Source organism: Apteryx mantelli, chromosome 22 (assembly GCF_036417845.1).
Source record: "Apteryx mantelli isolate bAptMan1 chromosome 22, bAptMan1.hap1, whole genome shotgun sequence".
In the NCBI taxonomy this organism is placed as follows: Eukaryota; Metazoa; Chordata; class Aves; order Apterygiformes; family Apterygidae; genus Apteryx; species Apteryx mantelli.
The window spans coordinates 13,126,628-13,148,778 of NC_089999.1; the positions used below are offsets into that span (position 1 = coordinate 13,126,628).

At 42.8% G+C, this 22,151-nt stretch overlaps 1 protein-coding gene across 2 annotated transcripts in view; it reads right to left on the reverse strand.

Annotated features, from left to right (window-relative positions):
• Window positions 1-22,151, reverse strand: part of ACACA (acetyl-CoA carboxylase alpha) — a 149,858-nt gene that overhangs the window by 116,078 nt on the left and 11,629 nt on the right. For both annotated transcript variants that reach the window (XM_067309653.1, XM_067309654.1), the window contains exons 4-14: window positions 11,869-12,001; window positions 11,080-11,218; window positions 10,096-10,205; window positions 9,553-9,634; window positions 7,946-8,044; window positions 7,246-7,352; window positions 6,348-6,458; window positions 4,935-5,144; window positions 4,187-4,357; window positions 951-1,112; window positions 141-304 (exon numbers count right to left, since the gene is read on the reverse strand). In XM_067309653.1, the coding sequence (XP_067165754.1) occupies window positions 141-304; window positions 951-1,112; window positions 4,187-4,357; window positions 4,935-5,144; window positions 6,348-6,458; window positions 7,246-7,352; window positions 7,946-8,044; window positions 9,553-9,634; window positions 10,096-10,205; window positions 11,080-11,218; window positions 11,869-12,001 (1,488 nt within the window). The remainder of the gene's footprint in view (window positions 1-140; window positions 305-950; window positions 1,113-4,186; window positions 4,358-4,934; window positions 5,145-6,347; window positions 6,459-7,245; window positions 7,353-7,945; window positions 8,045-9,552; window positions 9,635-10,095; window positions 10,206-11,079; window positions 11,219-11,868; window positions 12,002-22,151) is intronic.

Consider the following 22,151-nt stretch of genomic DNA (forward strand, 5'->3'; position numbering starts at 1 on the left):
TGGAAAGCAAGGCGAAGAGAAGGAGACTTCTCTTAAAACTCTTGTAGAAGTAAGGAGTCTGGTTTTATCCACAACACTTTGGACCAAAGAGGACCAAAGCAAGCAACTTCCAAAGTTCTAGCACTTTTCCAACTACTTACGAGATGGCTTCTTCTCGATTCTCTCCCCAAGAAAAGCAGTGACCAAACTGAGAATCAGCAAATTCATGAAGCCCTCCTGCTGCAGCAACACTGAAATAGCCCCAGACATTCTTATTGCTGCGGAAATTCAGTTCTTGAACTGTACCAGAACTGGGTTTAAATCCCTGTAAAGACAGAAAGACATTGCTATACATCTTAAAGGAAAAGTAAATAATCCAGAATTAGGGAAGTAATTGGAGCTGTGAAAGCTAAAGCACCTCTTTGTGCTGCAACGTAATATACATTAGCTAAATTCAGGCTGAATTTGTACCGAGTTGGAGACATCCAAGGAAAAACTCTGTACTGCAGGAAATAATGCAAGGCGTTCAGTGCCAAAGTACCAGCATGGTTCTAGGAAATACAACAATGTAGGAACTGTTGTAGTTGAGAAACTATAGGAAACTGAAGTCCTTAGCTTTTGTGAGGTCAATAACATCTCAGCAGCTAATCATGACCATGTGTATGGGGAACAATCAACTCACAACAGAAAGAATTCATAATCCTATGGCAGAGTCACAAGCTACTACATCCAGAGAAGGTGGGGAGGCAAAGGACTGCTGGTCACAAAGACAGAGTATGATACACCTGTGTCAGTGCATCTGCTTCTTGTCTCTAACCATAGTCTACAGAACAGCCAAGGAAGTAAGATAAGGGAGGAATCTTCTAAATTTGCTGCCAAACTTTTCAGGATCAGTAGCAGGGACTGAACCTAGGAGTAAGGCTTGGGATTATCAGAGTGTAATCAGGAACTACAGAATTTAAAACACTTACCTCATCGGGATTCTCACTGGTGATACGTGCCGCAATGACATGGCCACGTGGACAGGGGACATGGGCCGAATTATCAAAATCAATAGGTACATCTCCCCATGGAGAAACACCATACATCATTCGGATATCCTTGATCCTGTGGAGGGGAATTCCCATGGCAATCTAGAGAAAAAATATATATATATTAACCACTGTTAGCTAAGTTGCTCTCCTCACAGAGAATACATCTTCCTTGAAGGAAGAATTCCACCAGTTCCCCATAGAAGTTGATGCTGCAGTTCTAGGCTAGCTAACAAGCATGCCTGTTTTCTTATGCAAGCTTTTTCCATTGACACATCTTGGAACATTCATATGACTCAGGCCAGCTGAACTGAGTGTAAAATCCACCTCGAGCCTTTCTGCTAGTATTTTCCATTGCCTGTTTATAAGGCTTCAGAGAAGGCCAGCTAATGTTAGGTCAGCTGAGGCTGGGCACGCATTAGACCTGTTAAAAATATACTAAGGTCCTAGTGAGACAGACGGCCTTTAACTGGTGGTAGGAGACCTTTGTGGAATTTCACAACTATAAATTGCAAAACTTGCAGATCTGGCTGCTAACTGTATCCTTATGGGATAAAATCCCAATTGTTCTGTTCATTAGCTGGATTTTTTTTTATTTGTTGTTTCTAAACAGCTACGGTTCAAAAAGGCTGAAGTTTAGCTCAGTCATTTCCTTCAGCTGACTATTAGCCAGATACCAATGGGATTCTCAGGTAAAAGAAAGACCAAACTGGTTACAATATCAACACACCCTTCTATGAGATTCTATTTAGCAACTGCAATATGGAAGAAGAGCACCCAATGAGGAGAGCATCTGATCAGTTACAAAACTCGGGATGCCCGGCAGACACAGATACAGAGCTACTGCAATAACCTGATGAGATCACACTCAGTTCAAAGCCACATAGCCGCCTGACGAAACAAAGAAGATCTCGCTCCTCTTGTGTGCTGAAACAAGGTGACCATGGTCTTGACTGGTAGCAATTGAACCAGGGATCTCTAGAGTAAGAGAAATCATGATATGCCTGCCAGGCAGAGGGAGCTGTATGCCAGAGCACTTATGGCCTGAAAACATCTCACTGTTCAAGCTTCTAAGCTCCTAAGGGATCACACGCTCTTCAAGCCCGCAGTCATTGGAAGTTGCTCATTATTGAACAGTAACATCTTTTGACAGTGTCTTAGGTGGCAGAGCTGAGAAAGCTGCTGCTTTCCAAACCTAAAGCAAATTACTCCAAAGGTTAAGCAAGAAAACAATTTCACCATTCGTGAGATTTCCACTAAGTCAGCATAGTGAATTCAGCCACAGCTGCAAGAAGCACAGTGATGGCTGACAAACTGCACTATGGACGTGCAAGCAGCTACTTTTCCCATGCAATGCCCAGCAGGACAAGGCCTACCATAATTTGGAATTTTTCTTATGAGGACTGATGCAACCTAGTTCCTGTGAAATCTGTGCTTTGAGGACAGGGAAGAGGAATCGCCTGCAATAGAGTCTGTAGGGCACTAGACTCAATTTGATGGCATTTCTTGGTCTCCGCACTGCACAGACACATCTTGCAGTTTCAGGAAAGGCAAGGCTATCGGGGCAGAAATTCAAAATAAGAAAGGGGAAAGTAAGTTAGATTAGCAGAGCTACCAGTTTCAAACACTCCTGTAACGAACTGTTAGCCAAGAGCAGTGTACAAGACACTTGAGTTCAACATTTTGTTTCCTCTACTGTCTACCCAATAAACTTCAAAATGTGAACACCAGGAAGAAGGAAGAATAGGAAGAAGCAAGCAAGAGGGTAGGAATGGGAGGGCTGAGAAAAAGTAGGGGACATGGCAGCAGAAAAGCACCTAGAGTCCCCACTGTGGTGTAAGACAGAAGTAGAGAGGAGGGAAGAGGACCGAGGCATTCAATCTTAGATGGAAAAGGTTGGGGGCTGCAGGAGATGGAATGGCAGCATACAGTGAGTTTGGGGGGAGACACAAGGGACAGATGGAGCCACAGCACATACAAAAAACTCTTTCTACAGAATCCATGAAAGATTTCTCTGTTATTTTTAGGATCAGAACAGCAACAAAAGACCTGCTGGTTCATATAAAGTATGATTGTCACTCACTGTGACAATCTCCCCTTGAACAAGGCAAAAATCAAGACGTACCTAATCAAATACCTAATTATTAGGCACAAATCCTATGCTGCAGAAAGATTAAAGGGCAGGAACATCAGCCAGGAAGAGGAAGCATCTGCTATACATGAGGGTTTGGAAAAGTTGAAGTAATTGCCCTGGAAGTCAAGAACTGCAAATCAAAACCAAAAAGACCAAAGTCGCTCTCCTGAACTTCAAGCAACTGGTAACTGGTAAACTTGCTGAAAGATTAAAAAAACCAAAAACAACAACAACAAAAATCTGTCTGTTCTTCCCCCCCCGCCCTTTGCTACTGGAGACGCTGGGAACAGACCATCCTCCCTTGGAGGCACTGGAGTGGGCGATACACTGCTCAAACCTGGCAGAGCATTTGATTGCTCTGCTAGGCTCAGAAGCCAACTCCTTTGACAAAAGAATTTCAGAGCTTAAAGTTGAACTATTCACAACCAAAGCTTGTTAGGACAGGCTTTTTACATACAACCCTCTCCTAACTCAGTTTTCCTGCCTCCCATTTTATTTCTCTACTGCTTGCCTTCACACTCCCTTTAAGTAAAGCTCTCCCTGAATGATCTAGGAGGAACAACTGGAGAAGAACCTCTCTTTGCCTTTCAAATCAGAGAGGGCCACACAGTAGAACTGTAACTTAGTGAAACAGTCATAATGGAAGGGTAGAATATTTTGGAACACAAGTTTTGCTCCAGCCACAGAAAATGAATCCCCAGCTGGGAGATACCTGAACAGGCTTTATAGTTGTTGGGGTTTTTTGTGGGGGAGTTATACCAGCAGACACAAAAATATCACCTATCCGCACATTTCGTAGAGCTCTCTAATACTCTCTGTACATTCTCTTCCCTATCAGTACCTACATCTAGTCATCTGCATAGTGCTAGCACATGATCTGGTTCTAACACTGAACCCCGGCAGTGACTCAGACTAGAGTCCAGCCCCCTCGTCTACTAAGGCTTCAGCAGAACAGGTTTTTCATGCTCAGACCTCTACAGTATCCCACATTTTGAGTGCCTCTAAAAGCCTCCAGAAGCACGGGGTCTGGGTCCCCACTCACCTGAAGCTGTGCTGCAGGCAGATTAACATCAGCTACCATCTCTGTGCAGGGGTGCTCCACTTGCAGTCGAGGATTCAACTCCAGAAAGTAGAAACTGCCATCCTGGCTGTACAGGTATTCCACAGTGCCCGCACTCACATACCCCACCATTTTGGCAAGCTTCACCGCACACTAGGATACAGGACGAAAGAGTATTTGATTTTCAGGTCCCACGGTCAGTTACCTACGCTCTATCCATCCACCCCACCTACTTCAGACTTTTTCATTGGCATTCTGAAGCAGCCAAAAGGTTGCAACAGGCACAAGGAGAACTGCTCAAAGAAAACACATGGCAGGAGTTTTGTTTTGCATTGGTATTTCATTTATACTACAGAGGGCAGGGTTTGAAGTAAATATTTACAATACTCAGCATTAGAAAATTTACACAACTCCTGCAGGTTGCTGTAAATATGACTGCACACATTTAAAACACACTTCCCTCCTGTTTTTAAAGTGCAAGCATTTTTGAACAAGCTCTACAGTTGTTTGTCAGCACATGGTGGACTGAATCAGTTTTGGAAATGTCAGCATTTGCCTGCATAAAGTAATTTAAGACACAATCCTATATTGCTCTTTTAAAAGATTCAATAATGCAACATTAGTGGCAACATCAAAAAAAAAGAAAAAAAAAAAGAAAAAAAAAAGCCTGGCTGTTTCTGGAGTCTCTGGAGTCTCACAAGGAAAAGCAAGCTCTCAGAGCCACTCTCACCTGCTCCATGTGCTCAAACACCACGGAAGTCGCAATAGAAGCAGGTGCTTCCTCAATAATCTTCTGGTGCCTGCGCTGCACGGAGCAATCCCGGCCGAAGAGCGAGATGGCATTGCCATACTGATCCGCCAGAATCTGCACCTCCAGGTGACGGGACTGTTTGGCTAGTCTCATTACAAAGATGGGCGAGCCTGGGACTTCAGCTTGAACCTATAGCAGAGACAGCAAGATGCAAACCAACTTCCTCTCCCCTTCTGACATTAGCCTAAAATCCTTTCCTCAGCCATCTTTCTGGAAAAGACTATTACAACAGTAAACTATTAGCACAGTCTTGCCTGTACTACCAAATATGTCATACTCTTAGTCCCCCCAGACAAAAGTAGAACCATAAAAAGCTTTTAAAAAAAGCATTAATAAACTGAATTGAATAAATCATCATTCTGAGAAGACTAGAAAATACCAGCCTACAGACAGAGAAAATGAGACAGAGGAAGTGATCAACATGCTCAAAATAAAACATCCAGGGCATTACAAAGCTGAGGGCTGCTCCCAAGCCACAGCTGCAAGTCCATCCCCTCTCGCTTTTAAATGCTGCTCCCAGGAAATAATATTGAAGGCTAAAAATGATTTTTCTAGGCAAGTTTTATGTGAGCTTTATGCTAAGGGAGAATCAAACATAGCAAAAACTTTCCAAAAACAATCTACTCCAGAAACATTCTACAGATCTGTCACATCCTAATAAAAAGGTTTTGTTCCTTAGGTAGTTCAGAGATCATTAAGAAATGACAAAGGGATGGCAGCAGGTAAAAGAAACTCAGTATCATTTGCTACAGTGTGGAGATCAGATTGGAGCACAGAAACAAAGGGAAAACAAGTCCAGAAGGGCTAATACAGCCCATGCTACCTCGCCCACACATACTCAGCAGTACTGCAATACTGCTACTTCATATAAATGGACAGATTGTTTTTTTGGAAACAACTGTCTTAGCTGCAATCACCCAAGCTCATTTTCCAAAGAATGAACATCCATAATATTTCCCCTGGGCCAGTATAATTACCATGCAGCTTCTATTATCTCAGATTTCCTAAATAATCCATAAACTAAAGGCGGCTCATGTTCTAGCTACACTGCAAATGCCCACAATTATCGGGGAAAAAAAAAATGCTAGAATTTGGTTTTTATTCAGCATCTCCCATGATGTTTTGGCATTTGACAACTGTTTTGGATAGGAAAATGTACTGAAATTCTAGCAAAACACAAAGCAAAGAAAGCAAGAACTCATGTTTCAGAGCAGCTAGACAGGTCCTGACATGATACACTCTTTTTCAGTTCCTTACTGTTTCCCACACAGTGCTCTCAGATCCACCCTGAACATCTAAAACAACAAAACACAAATGAATGGGGAAAATTACCTGTCTAAATAGGTTGGGGAAGTCATCTGCATTGTTAACTTTCCTAATTCCTTTTCCTCCTCCTCCTTCAGAGGCCTTGATCATGACAGGGTAACCAACCTCCTCAGCAGCCTGACCAAAAGGGACAGAAAAACATGGGTATGTACAAAAAGTTCACAGAAGCAAGTTGAAGAGATCATCATTTCTCTGTTGATTCATGTTCTCCACCTCCTCTGACTTTTTCTAGTCAGCAACCTAGACATGTATCAGATAGAGACCAAATATCCCAGTTTGAGATAGCTGGAAAAATCAGGGAACATTTGCTGCCACTGTAGTAATTTTTTGACTATGGAGAACTCTAACGTCTTGAAGCGATCACCAAATCTTTCATCAGCACCTCACATGCATAAAATTTATAAACTCATAGAAAAGCTTTGGGATAACACAGAAAGTGATTAAGCTGGAAAACATGGCCAAATCATACATTCCTTCCCCTCTTCACAAAGAAAAATTCCCTAACCCTGTATTGTGCCAGGAATATTTCTTATTCTATTCCTCAAAGAAGGAAAAAAAAAAAAAAAAAAAAAATCAAGAAAAGATAAAAGCAAGTGTGAGGTCATGGATCTTTATTAAAAACACCTTCTTCCTGCATTAAGCAAGAATCAGAAGAGAGCCCTTAATGAAGGACAATTCCGTTTCCTTATTTTGTTTCTTTCTCCTAAATCTCACCTACTTCTGCATGCAGGCTGGGTCCAAAGATGATATGTGAAAGATAACTTCCAAGTTTCCAAGACTGAGTTCTGTGAGGCAGACAGTCTAGCCCCAGAATGCACTCCCTTTAGAAGTATATTAGAGCGGCTAGCTCTCAAAGTGTGCAAGCAGCAGGACCTTAAATAGTTCCCAAGTATTGGTCACCTACCCGCAGTCCATCATCTACGTCTTTCACATAACCTTTTTCATATAGTTCCTGAGGAACATTCAAGATACGCTTCTGGAAATCATTTTCCTGCCAGTCCACTCGAAGACCTGAAATACAAGCAGTATCTTCTAGCTCACTCTGCTGCAAGGCACGGTGAGAACTCACATGTCAGACACTGGTGAAACAAAGAGCAATCTTAATTCTATAAGGAGCTAGTCTGGAAGCATTTACAAAAGAGGATGCAGGATGTAAGCAGATGGTCTGTTTTCTGGGGGGCAGATATTTTCATCTGGAAACCAACAACAGCTATATCCTCCTCCATTTACCCTGTGCAATTCTGAGAAAAAAAAGTTATTTACAGTCTTTTGAAACTGAATAGAGCTTCTGTAGCAGCAGACTACTGGCTGTATGCTCCAAAACTAGATGGTATATGCTAGAAAAGTAGAGACTACAGAAATACCAGATATTACTACTGTACAGTTAGACTAAAAGCATGATAAGGGCATGTAAATGTTGCCTGACATATCCATATATATTTTAGTCACTATGTCTAAGCCTTGGATAATGGAAGTTTAAATCCCTAAAGAGATGGGACACATCCAACAGGAGACCTTTCTGTGCACAGATGCTTCCTAAACATTAGGTTTGTCAAAGAAAAAGGTTATAATGATCTTAATACAAAGGAGAATTTCCTTCTTACCACTGCCACTCCAAGGAAGAGTTGGGATGCCTGCAGTCTGAGCCACTATTGATGAAGCAATTTTATCTCCTAAAGCCCACATTGCTTGGCTTGGAGGACCTGCAAAGAGCAAGAACAGCTCAGGAAAAAGATGCAATATATCAAACTCCAGGGAAATGCCAACAGGTCTGATTTGGGTTCCATGCAAGAGGCATAAATAACCACTCTTAGAAGGGCTGCTACATGCCACACTCCAACTTGTATAGATCAACATTTCTGAACTGAAACCAAGAACATTAACTATGTCAGCCAGGAAACTAAAATCAGACAGGCTAGAGTACTTTTTTGACCAAGATGGAAGAAAAGGCAATTGAATACTACAGCAATGCAACCACAGGCACATCACAGTAGCTTCTATGACTGTTAACTGCCCATCCTGTTAAAGAACAGGCTTGGCACACTCAAAGCTCAAGCACCAGCATCTGTCCATACATTCCTCCTCAAGCTGAGTCTGCTCTCAAAGAGATGACAGGAACTAGCAATAGGCATTAAGTGCATACATCTCATTCTACTGAAATAATAATTCAATGCCCTGATTTTACTAGAAATTTGGCTTGCATAGGACTGTAGCATATGACTGGTAAGAGATTTAAACTGGAATTGAAATGCAGCTTTTAAATTCACCCCTCCTCAAAAATACTTTTGCAGCTACAGGTCAAGTCATTACAGAGAAAAACATCTACTGCAAGTCAGAACATGATACAACTATCCCCCAAGCTGAAGACTATGTTCAGACTTTTATCACAGGACCACCTTCAGTTTTAAACACAGCACAGGTCCAAAACCTTACCCCAGTCTTTAAATCCATGTGCATCAGAAGATGAGGCTTATTCTATCACACAGCTCCAGCCTTTGGTTAAATGTATTGCTAACTAAACAACAAGCTTTGTGTACTGTCCATTTCAAACTTCACTCTTTCAATAACCCTCTTTAAATTAACCACAGGGACGCTCAGCTTTTAAAACAATCTACTTTACAAAATTAGGAGAGATTTGTGTTAGATAACAATATTCAAAGACATGTTGGAGAACTTGCCACTCCTCCCACAGAAGGACTATTTCACAGGACATGTCCAAACCTTACCCACGCGTACTCTCCATGAAGAGACGTACCACCATTTAGCAGAAACTGTGGAAAACACTACTATAAAAAGCAAGCATGTCTAAACACTTGCAACATCTATATTAGACTTTGTTCATGTCTCTTTCCTAACAGAAGCTAGTGAAAGGCTCTACAGCATTTATTTACAATCCCTATGGAAAAGAATCAAGGGATTAGGTTGCCCACACTTGTTTTCCAGTCCCAGCCCCTTATTGAGCAAAATCCTATATAATACTTTGGGTCTATTCTAACGTAGCTTTGTTAGTCTCAATTAATGGAAACAGACTACCTCGTCAGGCAGCATATTCTGTTCCTCTGAGTACTGCAAAGAACATATCATCTATCTTGTGCTCCTAAACTATGTATCATGGCTCTATTTTAGATTCTCAATTTTCTATCCAAAACCACTTATTTTAAAATAAGGACTCAGCTGCGTTAGGCATAAGGTCAGAAGTAAGTATTCTCACCCATGAAAGCAATTCCATTTTTGTGGAGTAGCTCTGGTAGTTTAGGGTTCTCAGAGGCATGGCCCCAGCCAGCCCATACAGCCTGCAGAAGAACATAACATAATTCACTCTTTGTTTTAGTAAAACAAGCAAGAAGAAATATAAACCATATTGATAACGTCAAGTCTTTCTTTTCCCCACTGAACAGAAAACAGTCTCATAACATTCATAAGCCAGACCAGCCTCCTGTATTACATGGTATGCTTAGTTCAGTGGGCCGCACAGTGTACTGCAGCTTGCAGACAGGTTCTCAAAGACGACTACTAAAGTTAGTTCCTGAAGAGGAGCTAAGGGCAGGGAAGTGATGGATACCCTTCTACCTCCTGCAAATATTCACACTGGGAAATCTGCTGTATCCTAATATTTATTGCCTTTCGGTGCTAGTATAGGTTTGTGAGTTCCATTTCTTTGGCCTGTCTTTTTCCCAAGATACAGCTCCTTATTTAAGGAGAGGACTGCTTAGTGCTACCTCTTGATTTGAAAACTATTTTTGGCACTTTTCACCTGCACTGGAATCCGTTTAGCAATATCAAGAATGAGTTCCACATTTGCATAGTTGTTGTTGTTTGGTCCTCCTGGAACTGGGACGTAGTGATCTGCCATTTTAATGTACTCTGCAAACACAAAGGAGATCACATTTAGATTGCAAATTACTTAATGGTACTTGTCCAAAACTCTCTAGATCTATGCTATGAGCAAATCCTAAAGTCTATATCCAGTTTTCCTTCATTGAGAAATTCACGACAGGAGTCCAACAACATTTGCTACATAATTAAATATCTAAAGCATACAGTTAGCCTTTTGTCCTGAAAGCACTTTATAGAAATATTCGTTCTTACATTATTCAAACATTCCTGGAAAGTAGTTCAGATTTATCTCTCATTTTAAGATTGCTTTTCTTTCACCCTCTTTTAGCCAAGGTCATACTGACAGTCAGAATGACATCCAAGAAACACACTTCCCAGCTCTCCCTCCAAATTGGGGATCACAGTCCTCACATTTCCTGCCTATAACCAGACCACTGTAACTCCAGAAGAACATTTGGCCAAAAAATTATTATTTACAGCTAAGTAAAAACACTTAAACAGTTATGATACATGAACAAGAGCTTAACACTCAGTATCTAAGGCACATTCAGGTTATCTCAAAAGCCTACTGAAAGTAAGTACTTGCTAAAGTATATAAATGCTTATAGATTGTAAGCAAGTATGCAGAATCAAACCAAACTGTGTCTAAGATGAAAATATTCCAGTCAGATCTGGAAAAGGTTTCAAATTAATAGCTGATACAAGATTACCTGCCTGGTGCTTTGTATGCCTTTCAGTTTCAAATGAAAGTGTTTAATCTCAGTGGTACATGGTACCATTGAATGGTACATAGCACCACAGAATGGTAAAAAGTGTGGTGGACACACTTCTTGCACTCCTGTGTGCACACAGCTCTGTGCAAGCAGAAGGTCGTGCATCTTTGCTAGTCTTTACAACTCACCTGCATTTGCTTTCAGATCCTCAGGAGTCACCATGACAACAAATCTGATCGCCCGCTCATTTCGAAACATCTCATAGGACCAGCGTCGGATAGATCTCATGCATTTCACTGCTGCAATCCCATTATTTGCTATCAGGACCTGAAGATATTAGAAGCAGGGAGGAGACAGGGTCTAAATGACACAAAACACTAAACAGCAATGAAAATATTTGTTTTCTCTGCAGACTCTTTCATCGACTCTTTCGGTTGCAGTTTTGTTAGACAGCTTTCAGTTCAACAAGAGCACTCCATGCCCCATCAGTCAACTCAGAAATCAGCTCTTGCTTGACCCTAAAGACTTTAATGTAACATGCTTTGTTTTAAAGAGCAGAAGGGAACATTAGAAGATGCATAATGAGCAGCCATATCTTTCTATACCTGAAATGAGTACCTGACAACCCATAAAAAGAGACCTCATCCATTAAATGATTATATAGTCTCTGAATACATTTTTTAGTTTTGTCCAGTCTACGTTTTTTACATTTATAAATCCTCTTGTATCAGCAGAAGTGCTCTAGTTCACTCAGATTTTTTTCTCATCACACCAAGCTAAAGTAATGTGATGTTTATCTATCACGTTTACAATAAAATGAAAAGAGAATGATTATGGGCAGAACTACAACTTTCAAGTTCAGGAATATTAATATTTTTGATATCTGCAGTGTATAGCCTTGTACTGCAGGGAAGCCATAGCTCAAGGGAAAGGAACAAGAACGCAACATGCTACGGTCAGAAACGTCAGCAGCTTACCTTTTCAATAACTTTATTCCCTCCAAAACGAGTAACAAACTCTGCTGGAGAAGCCACAGTGAAATCCCGCTGTAGGTCAACTTTCTTCCTGTCCCGGCCCTGTTTTACAAGGTGTAAACCGGACATACTGGGCCTAAGGAAATTGGGGGGGGGACAGAAAAGAGCAACTTGGCTGACTCCAAAGCAGATGTACATGAATAGAGCAGCATATGTGAAAAATTTGTAAGCTTCCCCGCGACCATATTGCCCAACAAGACAAGCAGGATTATTCCCTGACTCCAGCTCACCATGGCCTTCTCCTGAGCTTTTAGAGGGATGACTTTGTTTTGTCTAACTATCCTTCAGTTATCTCACTGTGAGCAAAAGCCAGTCTCTGGAGAAATTCTGGTTATGCTAATATATAAAGAGGTAAAAATGCATTAACTGCATATTACTGTCCCACATCAAACAGTTGAGCTAACAAAGCCCCATCACATTGCTTTCAATTCATCTAGAAAAGCTGAGAAACGACAACAACGTTTTCTGGCTTTGGTAAGACAATCTACTAAGATCAGACTCTACAAGGAAAACCTATTTGAGAATCACAGCAGATAAGTCTCCAGTTGTAAATGAGAGACCCTACTACCTCCGTTTACTCAAAAGCATTTTCCATGGATTTTCCATTATCCAGTCTTTAATAACAACTTCACTTCTTCAGAAGTTCTGAGAGCTAGAGGACAAATTCATCACGTTACAGCAAAAGCCATTCTTGTGTCCAACAAGACCAACTGCGTGCTCTGCCACTGTCTGTCTGCATGGAAATGGGACAGTCACTTCCCTTTCTGGACTTCCTCAGAAGTAAAACACGGACAAATCAGCCCTTGCTTCTGCAAGTAATACAGGATTTGATAGCATTTACAAAGCTGGAATGTGAGAGAAAATACAAAAGCAAAAACTCTTCACACTATCTGCCTACTGTAGTGCAGCTTGACAGGGACAATAAAAATAGTTGCTTTTTATTTTAAAGCCACTGAAACTTTACCTCTCAGGTCACCCTGTTGTTTACCAGCTTTTTTTTTTTTTAATTGCAACTAGCGTGCTTTTCTTAACAGGTTCTTTCTCCACAAACACATTGATGCAAAATCCTTCCCTCCAAACCTTTCTGCAGGAGGACAGACATTACTAAATGAGTATTAGGAAGGTATTTCAAGAATTACTTAATGCTTTGCAGAGGCGCATACCCTAGGAGGGTCAGTGCCATGTGAGTAGCTGTGTAACTAGCTGTGTCTGTCCCCACTAGCCACTCGTGCCCTGCATCCATGGGAAACACAGCCACCACCTCTGGCCTGGTCAGCTGCTGAAGGGCTGATACCATTGAGCAACTCCACTGGGAACTGGGACGAGACGGGCAGAAAATGAGCAGAATTGCTGGGGCAGGAAGGGAAACAAACCCAAGGACAAACCACATACAACATCTAGAGGTCTGCTTTTGAACACGGCCAGGAAATCGAGGTAGCCCGAGAGCTGTATCTGCTAGGTTTACTGCCCTGTAAGGAGGTTTGGAGCATCCTGGCTTGAATAAGCCGCTGTTAGAGGTACTTGATAACAGCCTGCGAAGAAACACACAGATTCCCCTTCAAGTTCCCCTCATAAACAGCCTGCAGATATAATAAAGATTTGTCTAGCTGGAATGAAGACCCTCTTTAACTGTTCATCACAAGCACGGTAACGCCACAGACCAGTACTTTGGCTAAAAAGCTTCCTAGTACTAGCTACAGTTCATTCTGGGCTTCTGTATCTGGTTTAAAAAACAGACTTTTCTCTTACTAGTCTTTCCTGTTAATTTTTACAGTACTAACAAGACTATGCTGCGCTTTGCAAGACACATTAATGAATAGGATCTTCATTCAGATCAACCAAAACAACATATCTGAAAAGATATATGCCAAATCCTGGTATAACCAACCAAGAACTGTACTAGAAAGGAAAGGTGATCTTTCAGGTAAGGCAAGATCAGCATCCAGACCCAACCGTAAAGGCATGTTTATCTACCGCACACAGAATGAAGGGGATATTCCCTTCCTCCTCTCCTTTGTGCATGCCATCTACTTTGGCTGAAAGGTCCCGCTGAAGTGGGGCCCTGGCTTTTGTGAAGACTTCCAGAATAGTAAGAAAGCATAGTTGCAGCATTTGAAATTCAGGTCCAACATTCTGCATTAACACGTCAACCTATCTCACGCACACATGAGATATTCCCATGACAAGTGATCTTGCTGGTGAAGAGCCTTAAGTAATGACAGTCTTGCAAGGAAAGCAAATTTTGAGTGAAAACCTGTTCTAAGCACAGTGAGAGAGACCTTGAAGCCATCCACAAAGCCAAGAGTGGGAGAAATAAAGGTAACAGACAGGAGAAACAAGAGTAAGATGGTGATTTTCAAAAAAAGCCATAAATAAGCCAGACAGATGAACATCTCCCAGTGACACTGTATGACATTTAAAAGTAAAAGAATGTCTGTACCAGGTCAAACCAAAGTATATCCAGCCTAGTAACGTGTCCCAGAGAATGCTGCTAGCTGATGCCCAGGGAAGGGCACAAGAACAAGTTACGTGGGTGGGTACTTCTGCTGCATACTTTCCCTTCTTCCAGGGAGTTGCACTTCAGAGATGGTATCGTACTTAACATTTGCCCCTATCAGCAAGGGTTTACTAACTGCTATTTGAAAATCCCCGCCCAGAAATTTAAGCACAGGGCCAACAGCCAAGAAAGAGAGGAAAGACGTAGGTGAGGCTGAAGTTCTACTAAACTCATGTCTTTCGAAAGAGGGTCAGAATCTACGGCATGGCAAGGAAGAAGCGCAGTCCAACAAATAAATGAGACAGGTCAATCATTACACGTTTACTGAGAGCAGCTTCAGGAAAAAACAGAAAAAGATAAAAATCTTGGGGTCAGAATCTGTGGCTATGGATGAATACGAACTATCCTGCCAACCTCAAGTTACTACACAATACTGCTACACATAAAATGACAACAAAACCGAATCATGCAAACAAAACAACAAAACTGCATCATGCAGAATAAAGTACAAATACTTGTTTATAAGCAAGTGGAGTTCTGTTTAATTTGTGATGGGAAGTATACCAAGAACATTAAGTTTATTTACTAATAATTACAGACTGCACATTATAATCAAGACAGAAGGAGAGATTTTTTTTTGTTTTTGCAGGATAAAATGAGGGAGAAGCAGGGCAGCAAGGAAGAAAGAACACTGAGCCCTAAACAAAACAGGACAAATGCTGAGTTAGTAACAGCCATCCCTATTATTCACCAGGTCACAACTGCAGTGTTTTGTTAGGTAGCAACTTTCTAAATACTAATCTATCCTTATGTTTTAGAGGTTAAAAGTCGTGCAGAAACTCAAACTTTTTTAACACTTATTTCCCAACTACAGTGTAGTCTAGCACCTTTCTTGGAGACTGCAGGCACAGATACCTTTACAGATATCTTCCTGAAATCTCTCCAGTTAAGGTAAAATTAACATGGAAAAATATCTGCACAGATTTCCAGTACAGAGTGCCCAATCACCTCAGTCCAAGACAGATGCTGCTCTCAGGAGACAATTATACCAGGAATTCTTACCTTTGCAGCATGTGATATCTCATTTCCTGACTCTCATCTGCAGAATCCTCCATGCTGTCTCAGTAAAGGAATTACCAGATTTTATTTTTGCTTACGGCTCATCTGTGTTAGCTGTTGCTATTTTTTTCCCCAACGCTGCAGCTCAAAACCCAGCAGAGGAAAGCTGCAGATAGCCTCCTGCATTCATACGGCTCTCCGCGAGGCAGTGGCGCTTCCCTGATTGCTTCAATCTTTTAACCTTTGTCCCTTGCTTCCCACCACCCGCTCTCTCCGCCACTCTTTCTTCCTGTGACGCAGCGTGCGCGCTCGGAGAGGGTAGCAGCTTCGCTGTTCTGCATCCAGAGGAAAGCAGCTGATCAGGAAAGCAAGAAACCGATCTACAGGTTATGTAACCAGGCTTAACGCAGCTCTGCTGCCGCAGCCCGCACGCTGCAAAGCGGCTTTGCACAGCAGCGGTCGGCCCCAGCTCACGCTCCCCGCAGCGGGCTCGCGCAGGGAAGCGGAGCTCGCGCAGCCTCCCCGCCGCCTGCGGAGCCCATCGGCACGTGGAGCAACGCCGCTCCGCCGGACGCTGAACTGCACAGGGAGCTGGCAAGCACCTCCTCAGCAGTCAGCTTTGTTCAGGGGCCAGTTAGCCCTAAGAACTCAATCAACATAAAAGATTTCATACCAGATTTTCACAGGAGCTGGGGAGGTGAAAAGGAAAGCGTTCCAGAAGCGGAGTGAGGAAAGTCAGATGCACGGTCTGTGCAGCCACAGAGCATAGCAGTGACCCAGACACGAGACAACAGACCACGCTGGAGCCCAGCCTGGAAGCTGGGACACCCTGGACAAGTCACCTAGGTTCTCTGTGCCTCAGTTTCTCTACCTATAACATGGAGATGAGATCACTCTGAGTGTTATAAGGATAAATAGTCTCACAAACAAAGGTACTCCAGCATTGCAGGTCCACACCGCCACTGGAGGGAGGAAGAATGTTTACTCAGTATTAAGCACATACAAGAAGCTAAATGTTAAACTTTGGGGAGGGGAGGCAGGATGAGCGAGGGAAATGAATGCAGCAATACCGTAATGAACAGAGACCTTGTTCAAACCTGGATCAGAACTAGACACAGCAACTGGATTACACTTCAAAATTTCACAACGTTTGGGTCTGTCCTAGCATAGGGCCGTATCCAGGTAGCACAGCCCTTACCTGTTGCACGCACATTCCAAGGGCCTGAGCAACACCTATACAGTCATCCAAGGATCACTCAAAAAATGAGCATGCACCCAGAGGAGAAAGTCACATTAATACGATGACAGCAAGCAACGCAGAGCCCTGAAGAGCGAGGTGAGGCCACTGCAGCAGACAGGGAACTAAGAATAGGCAGATGTGATAAGCAAGGAACAACAAAGTGCCACGTGTCTGATACAGTGCAGGCACACAGTTGTGTGTGGATCCAATTTCTTCAGGCACTGTCAGGAGAAGGGTAAAGGGGGACAGCGACACACCGTGGCAGTGAAGAAGGAAGTACCAGTGGAAAGAGATCTCCTGACCAGAGAGCGGACAAGAGACACTGGGGAAAGAACAGAGTGTAAACAAGCAATCCCCCCCCAAGCACAAACAGACCGGGGACTTCCGTTCCTGCTACAGGCACACACAGGCACAAAACACACGGCATCCTGTCCCACTGTGGCTCACACGTTGGAAGGCTGCAGGAGAGAAGCCACAACTTACCGCGCATCATACACTGGACTTGCTTCAACACCACGCTGTTCTATAACTCTTGCAGAGGAATCGGTGACCAGGAGTGTCAGATGGAGGACATGCAATACAGGATTCCTGCTCCCCCCTGCACTGGGAGCAGTCTGGGACACAGGCCAAGAGCAGGTGGCAGTGATCAGGGGTCTAGTTACCCCAGGAAGCAAAGCCCAGGAGGTAAGAGTGAAAGGACTGTCAACTCCAGAGAAAGCAAGACTGACGGGACACCTAACGGCAGTCTTCAAATACAGGAAAAGAGGATAGGAACAATTTTTAATTCATGTCCACTGTAAATGGGAAGAAATGGAGTTAAACTATATCAAGGAGAACATGTTAGAAGAACTTTTCAGTGGGACTGATAATTAAAGCAGTGGACAAAGTGGTCGTCTAGGGTGCTTGGGGAACATCCATTATTAAAGGTTTTACAGCCAGGTTGGCGCAGCCTCTGATCCAGACTGGTGTACCATACAGGTGACCCTATCTTGGGGCAAAGGACAGGCCAGATAACTCTTGGGATCCCTTCCAGCTCTATACTTTCCTTTTGCTCTTGGATAAAAACAAAAAAACAAACAAACAAAAACAAACAGGTTGTATCGAGGCACATTATATATCCGCATGGTAACTAAATGCCTCCTCACCCGTCAGCCTTTGCTTCCTCTTTGACTGAAGAATTGTTCAGACTGCCCATCTAGGAAGTATGTCAGAAATTTCCCATTTAACTCATTTTAAAACAGAAGTGTACAGGACAGAGCAGCTCGTCTTGAAGGACTTGCCAGCGCTGGTTGCATTTGGCAACCAGCTCCTGCCCCCGTGCACGACTCCAGCCATCAGAGTCTGCCCTCCCTTCCAGGCTCCCGCTTCCCCTTCGTCTCCGCGGGAGACCCCCAGAGCCACCATCTGACCAGGGTGTTCCTGACCAGCTCCAACCAGGTGGTCATAACGGGAGAGACTTCAGGACCTGTGGACTCAGCTGGATAAAACGTATGTTGCTTTTTCTACTGGTCATCACTAAACAGGACCACCAAAACCCACCAGACTTTCAGTGACTCTATAGGGCATGCAATTCATAGAGAAAATGGTATATTCCATCATTTCCAAAATAAAATACTTGCAGGATATTAAGTTTCCTCAGTTTTTAATCCCGATTCAAGATTAAAATTTTTATATATATAAATATACACACACATACCCCTACGCACACACTGTGGAACTGAAATTTTATTTTTCAGACAGTTTTTTTTGAAACCCATTTCCCAAATATTTGCCTCTGTTCCAAAAAGACTACCCACAGCCCCCAATCCAGTTTCAAACCAGTGTAGCTGCAAGGAAACAAACCCTACAGCTATGCACAGCTTGATTTTAGAGGAGCAGTTTCAGCATTGGTTAAAAATATCAATCATGCCTGCTACCAGCTGAAATCACTGCTACCAGATCAATGGACATGACTTGCTGCAACACCCCTACAGAAACACGCTGCACAAGGATGTGTCACTCTGATATAATACCCACCACCAAATACGCACATGCTCTAGAAAGCTCATTTCCTAAACATAATACTACTCAGAACGCAAACGGCAGCCAACGTACGAAAGCCACCCCCCTCTTCAGACCCGGGCCTGCTGCTCGACAAAAGGCAGGCCTTCGCTATTCTCTTCCCTTCTAGCCTCTAAAAAAAAAAAAAAAAAAAGCATTCGTTATAGACACATACCTGACGCACATCGCAGCTAGGAGCCTGCATTGATCCCAGCACTGTAACATGCCAAGTGCTACCAGTGACGTAGCAGTTTATTCCAAAGGCAGTGATGCATTAGCTAGCTTGTTTGAAAGGCAGTCTTAAGGAGACTGCAGCGCACACACATACACACACACACGCAGAGAAAGGGTTGTTCCCCCCCCCCCCCATATTAGGCCTGTAAAGGACTAAGGAGGAAGAGGACTAACGTGGGGGGAGAGCAGTTCTGATGATCAATTCATGCTTTTGTTTGTAAATACGTAAGTGCTGATGCAGAGATGTATCTGACCTGGGTGGTAAGACTTAGACTTAAACGCAGTTGAAGCATCCCTAAGATCTACTTCAGTTTTAAATCTGCCCTGGCAACCTATAAATCTGCCCTTGCAACCTATTCTGCAAAGAGGCAGACAGAAAGAGCAAGCATATATGCAACCCAGCAAGCAATGCAGAATTCTGTAGCTGGAGCACACAACCGACTATGCTTCGGGTAGCAGGTACAGGGAGGCAGCAATCTGGACTTATTCAAGTGCAGCTTTTTTCCTTCAACCTTAAAGAGACAGAATTGTTGCCCTGAATGCAGATACTGCCAGGAATCAGTGTTTCAAGCCTATAAATCAAAACAAAATGAGACTAATCTCATCTCTGCCCAAAGACTGAAGCTAAATTCAATAAAGGACGCAACACAAAACACGTCACCCCTATCCCTGCTCTCTGGCTGATCACATTCACACTAACGCACATTTTGAACAGTGATCAAGGAAGGTCTATAGCCTGAAACAGCAGCTTTGATTCCAAAATTACAGGGCCCAAATTTGCACAAGCTTCTCAACTAGGACTCCTCTCAAATAGCCAAGTACTGCAGCTGCAACAGGTACAGAGTTTAAGCACTTGTTTGTCAGATATTTTCTCTTCCAAAATCACACATCTGGCTTTTTATCTGTCTTATCACATGTATTTTAGACTGGACCATACCCACAGGACATGCACACCAAGTCACCGGTGTTCCTTGTGAGCTCCAAAGCAACGTCACATTTGTTATTATGGGAGGGAGAGAGTTCGTCTCCGGAGCCCGATGATCTAAAAGCTCACTGAGCTCCTCTGAATCACACACTTACACGATGTAATCAAAACCACTTCACTCCTGAAGCTCTTTTGCACAGTCCTTGACCCGTTCCCCTTGACTGTTGCTTCCAAGGCATTCTGTGCTCTCCTTTATGCATTCTCATGCTTGACAAGCCTCTAGCATGCTGCATGCTCCAAACCCCTTCCCTCTCCTTCAAATTATCCTTCAGAAGCCATTTCTTCATCATGCCCTTCCTGCTTTGACCCATGGCACCAAATTTCCACCTCTCAAAAAAACCACCACACCTTAGCTTGGCAGTAAATCCAAGCGTCTATCAAATAAATAGACAAATTAAATCTAAACACCATCCATACTGCAGTTCCTAAAGCCACAAAATACTGGAAGATCGTTACTTTTACACCATCATGAAGTACAAATTCCCACGTGTGCCTGGAATACCAGCCTAACATTCTCCAGGTCAAGTCTTGCCAGCAAGATAAAAGTTTAGTTTAAATTAATAACAAGAACAATAAAATTCTGCAACAGAGAAGGGAGTGGAACCAAAGTCTTTTGCAAGGTACCTTTCCAATGCTCTTTGACAGAGCAACTTCAAATATGAACCTCAGATCTGGCCTGTGTGAAAGAGGGAATGTTTATATCTTTCATAACAATCAGAATTAAGGGGCAGAGGAGGAAGAGTTTTGAGTAAAATGGACCAGTGAAAGTTTTTGCCTAATGTAAGAAAATCCTGTACAGAAAGCATGGTGCGGCCCATTTCAGCTACTAGTCTTACAGACACAGAGTGGAGTCAGGAGATCCAAGATATTCCCTAGACAGGAGATTCTTCGCTTTCCTTACCTAAAAGAGGTTTAATGACACCTCCTTTTCTCTGAGATTTGAAGCAAGCCTAAATTCATTGAGAGCTCCTCCTGTAGCCACTGAAGGCACAAGCAGTAGGCTGTGAGGGGATGCTGCAAAAGCACTTACTTTTGAATGCTTTTGCTACAGGTCCTGATCCGGGTGAAAAGTGAGGGCATTCAGCAAACGCAGGAGCAGGCCCTGAAGTATTTAGATAAGGGCAAAGAATACTTCGTTATCTTTTCAATTAGAAATATCAGCTAAGTAAGTATTTCGGAGACATTGTCACTGCTGTGGTATCTCAGCTAGCTAATCTTTGCAAAAGTCTTCCAACAAATTACTGAATTTAGAGTTGACATTTCCCGTGCAATAACCGTGGACAGAGGGAGTAAAACACCTCGAAGACCAAAATAAGAACACTACTTTTGAGATGTATGCAGATGAAAAGCACTTTAAAGTGTATTTGTTGACTAAACAGGGTGCTTGCAGAGAAGATTGCTGCCAATTTACAAAAAAAAAAAGGGGGGGGGTGGCACACAAAGAAAAAAAATTAAAGTTCACTGAATATTACTATAACCAGCAACAGCTAGGATCAGCTAAGAACACAAAATAAGTGACAAGCTTCCTCCTTTTCAACAGATATAGGAGTTGATCCGAAGCTGATCCACAAATTTTTCATCCATTTTTCTGGGTCCTAAATTAGGCTCCTAATTAATACAGCTTAAATCCCAAAATTTAAAACTTTTTTTCCCCGATGTTAACAATAACTTTACAGTATTTCTCAATACTGTTTAAAATAATGCCCAAGAACCAAAAAGCAAGAAGAACGTAAACAAAGGGGAAATCTAGTTTTTTTTCTCCAAGTGAATGAAACTCATAATATAAATCACAGCAACACTCGTTGGCAGTTATGGTGAAAAAAGGGGTGAAAATCAATCCCTTGTTTTGGCAGGGGTTCCTTAAAGACGCACAGCTTTACTTCCATGACATGCAGAAACATGCAACAGTATCGCTCTCCTGCATCTGCTGAGCCAACGGCAATTCACCGTATGCAAAGGGAATAAGAAGTCTCAGCAAGCAGCACGCGATTCCAGTTTCATTAATGGCCTTCTGGTCTGCGAGACGCACACTGAGGCAAGTCTTCCTACACAAAAACCTCAGCAGCACCATGGCAACTGAGAGCCCAGCGAGCAGATTAAGAGGAGGAGCCTTCGATTCAAGTAGTGGCCCCAAAGCCAGGAGCCCGGAGAAAACCTGGAACAGGAAGGAA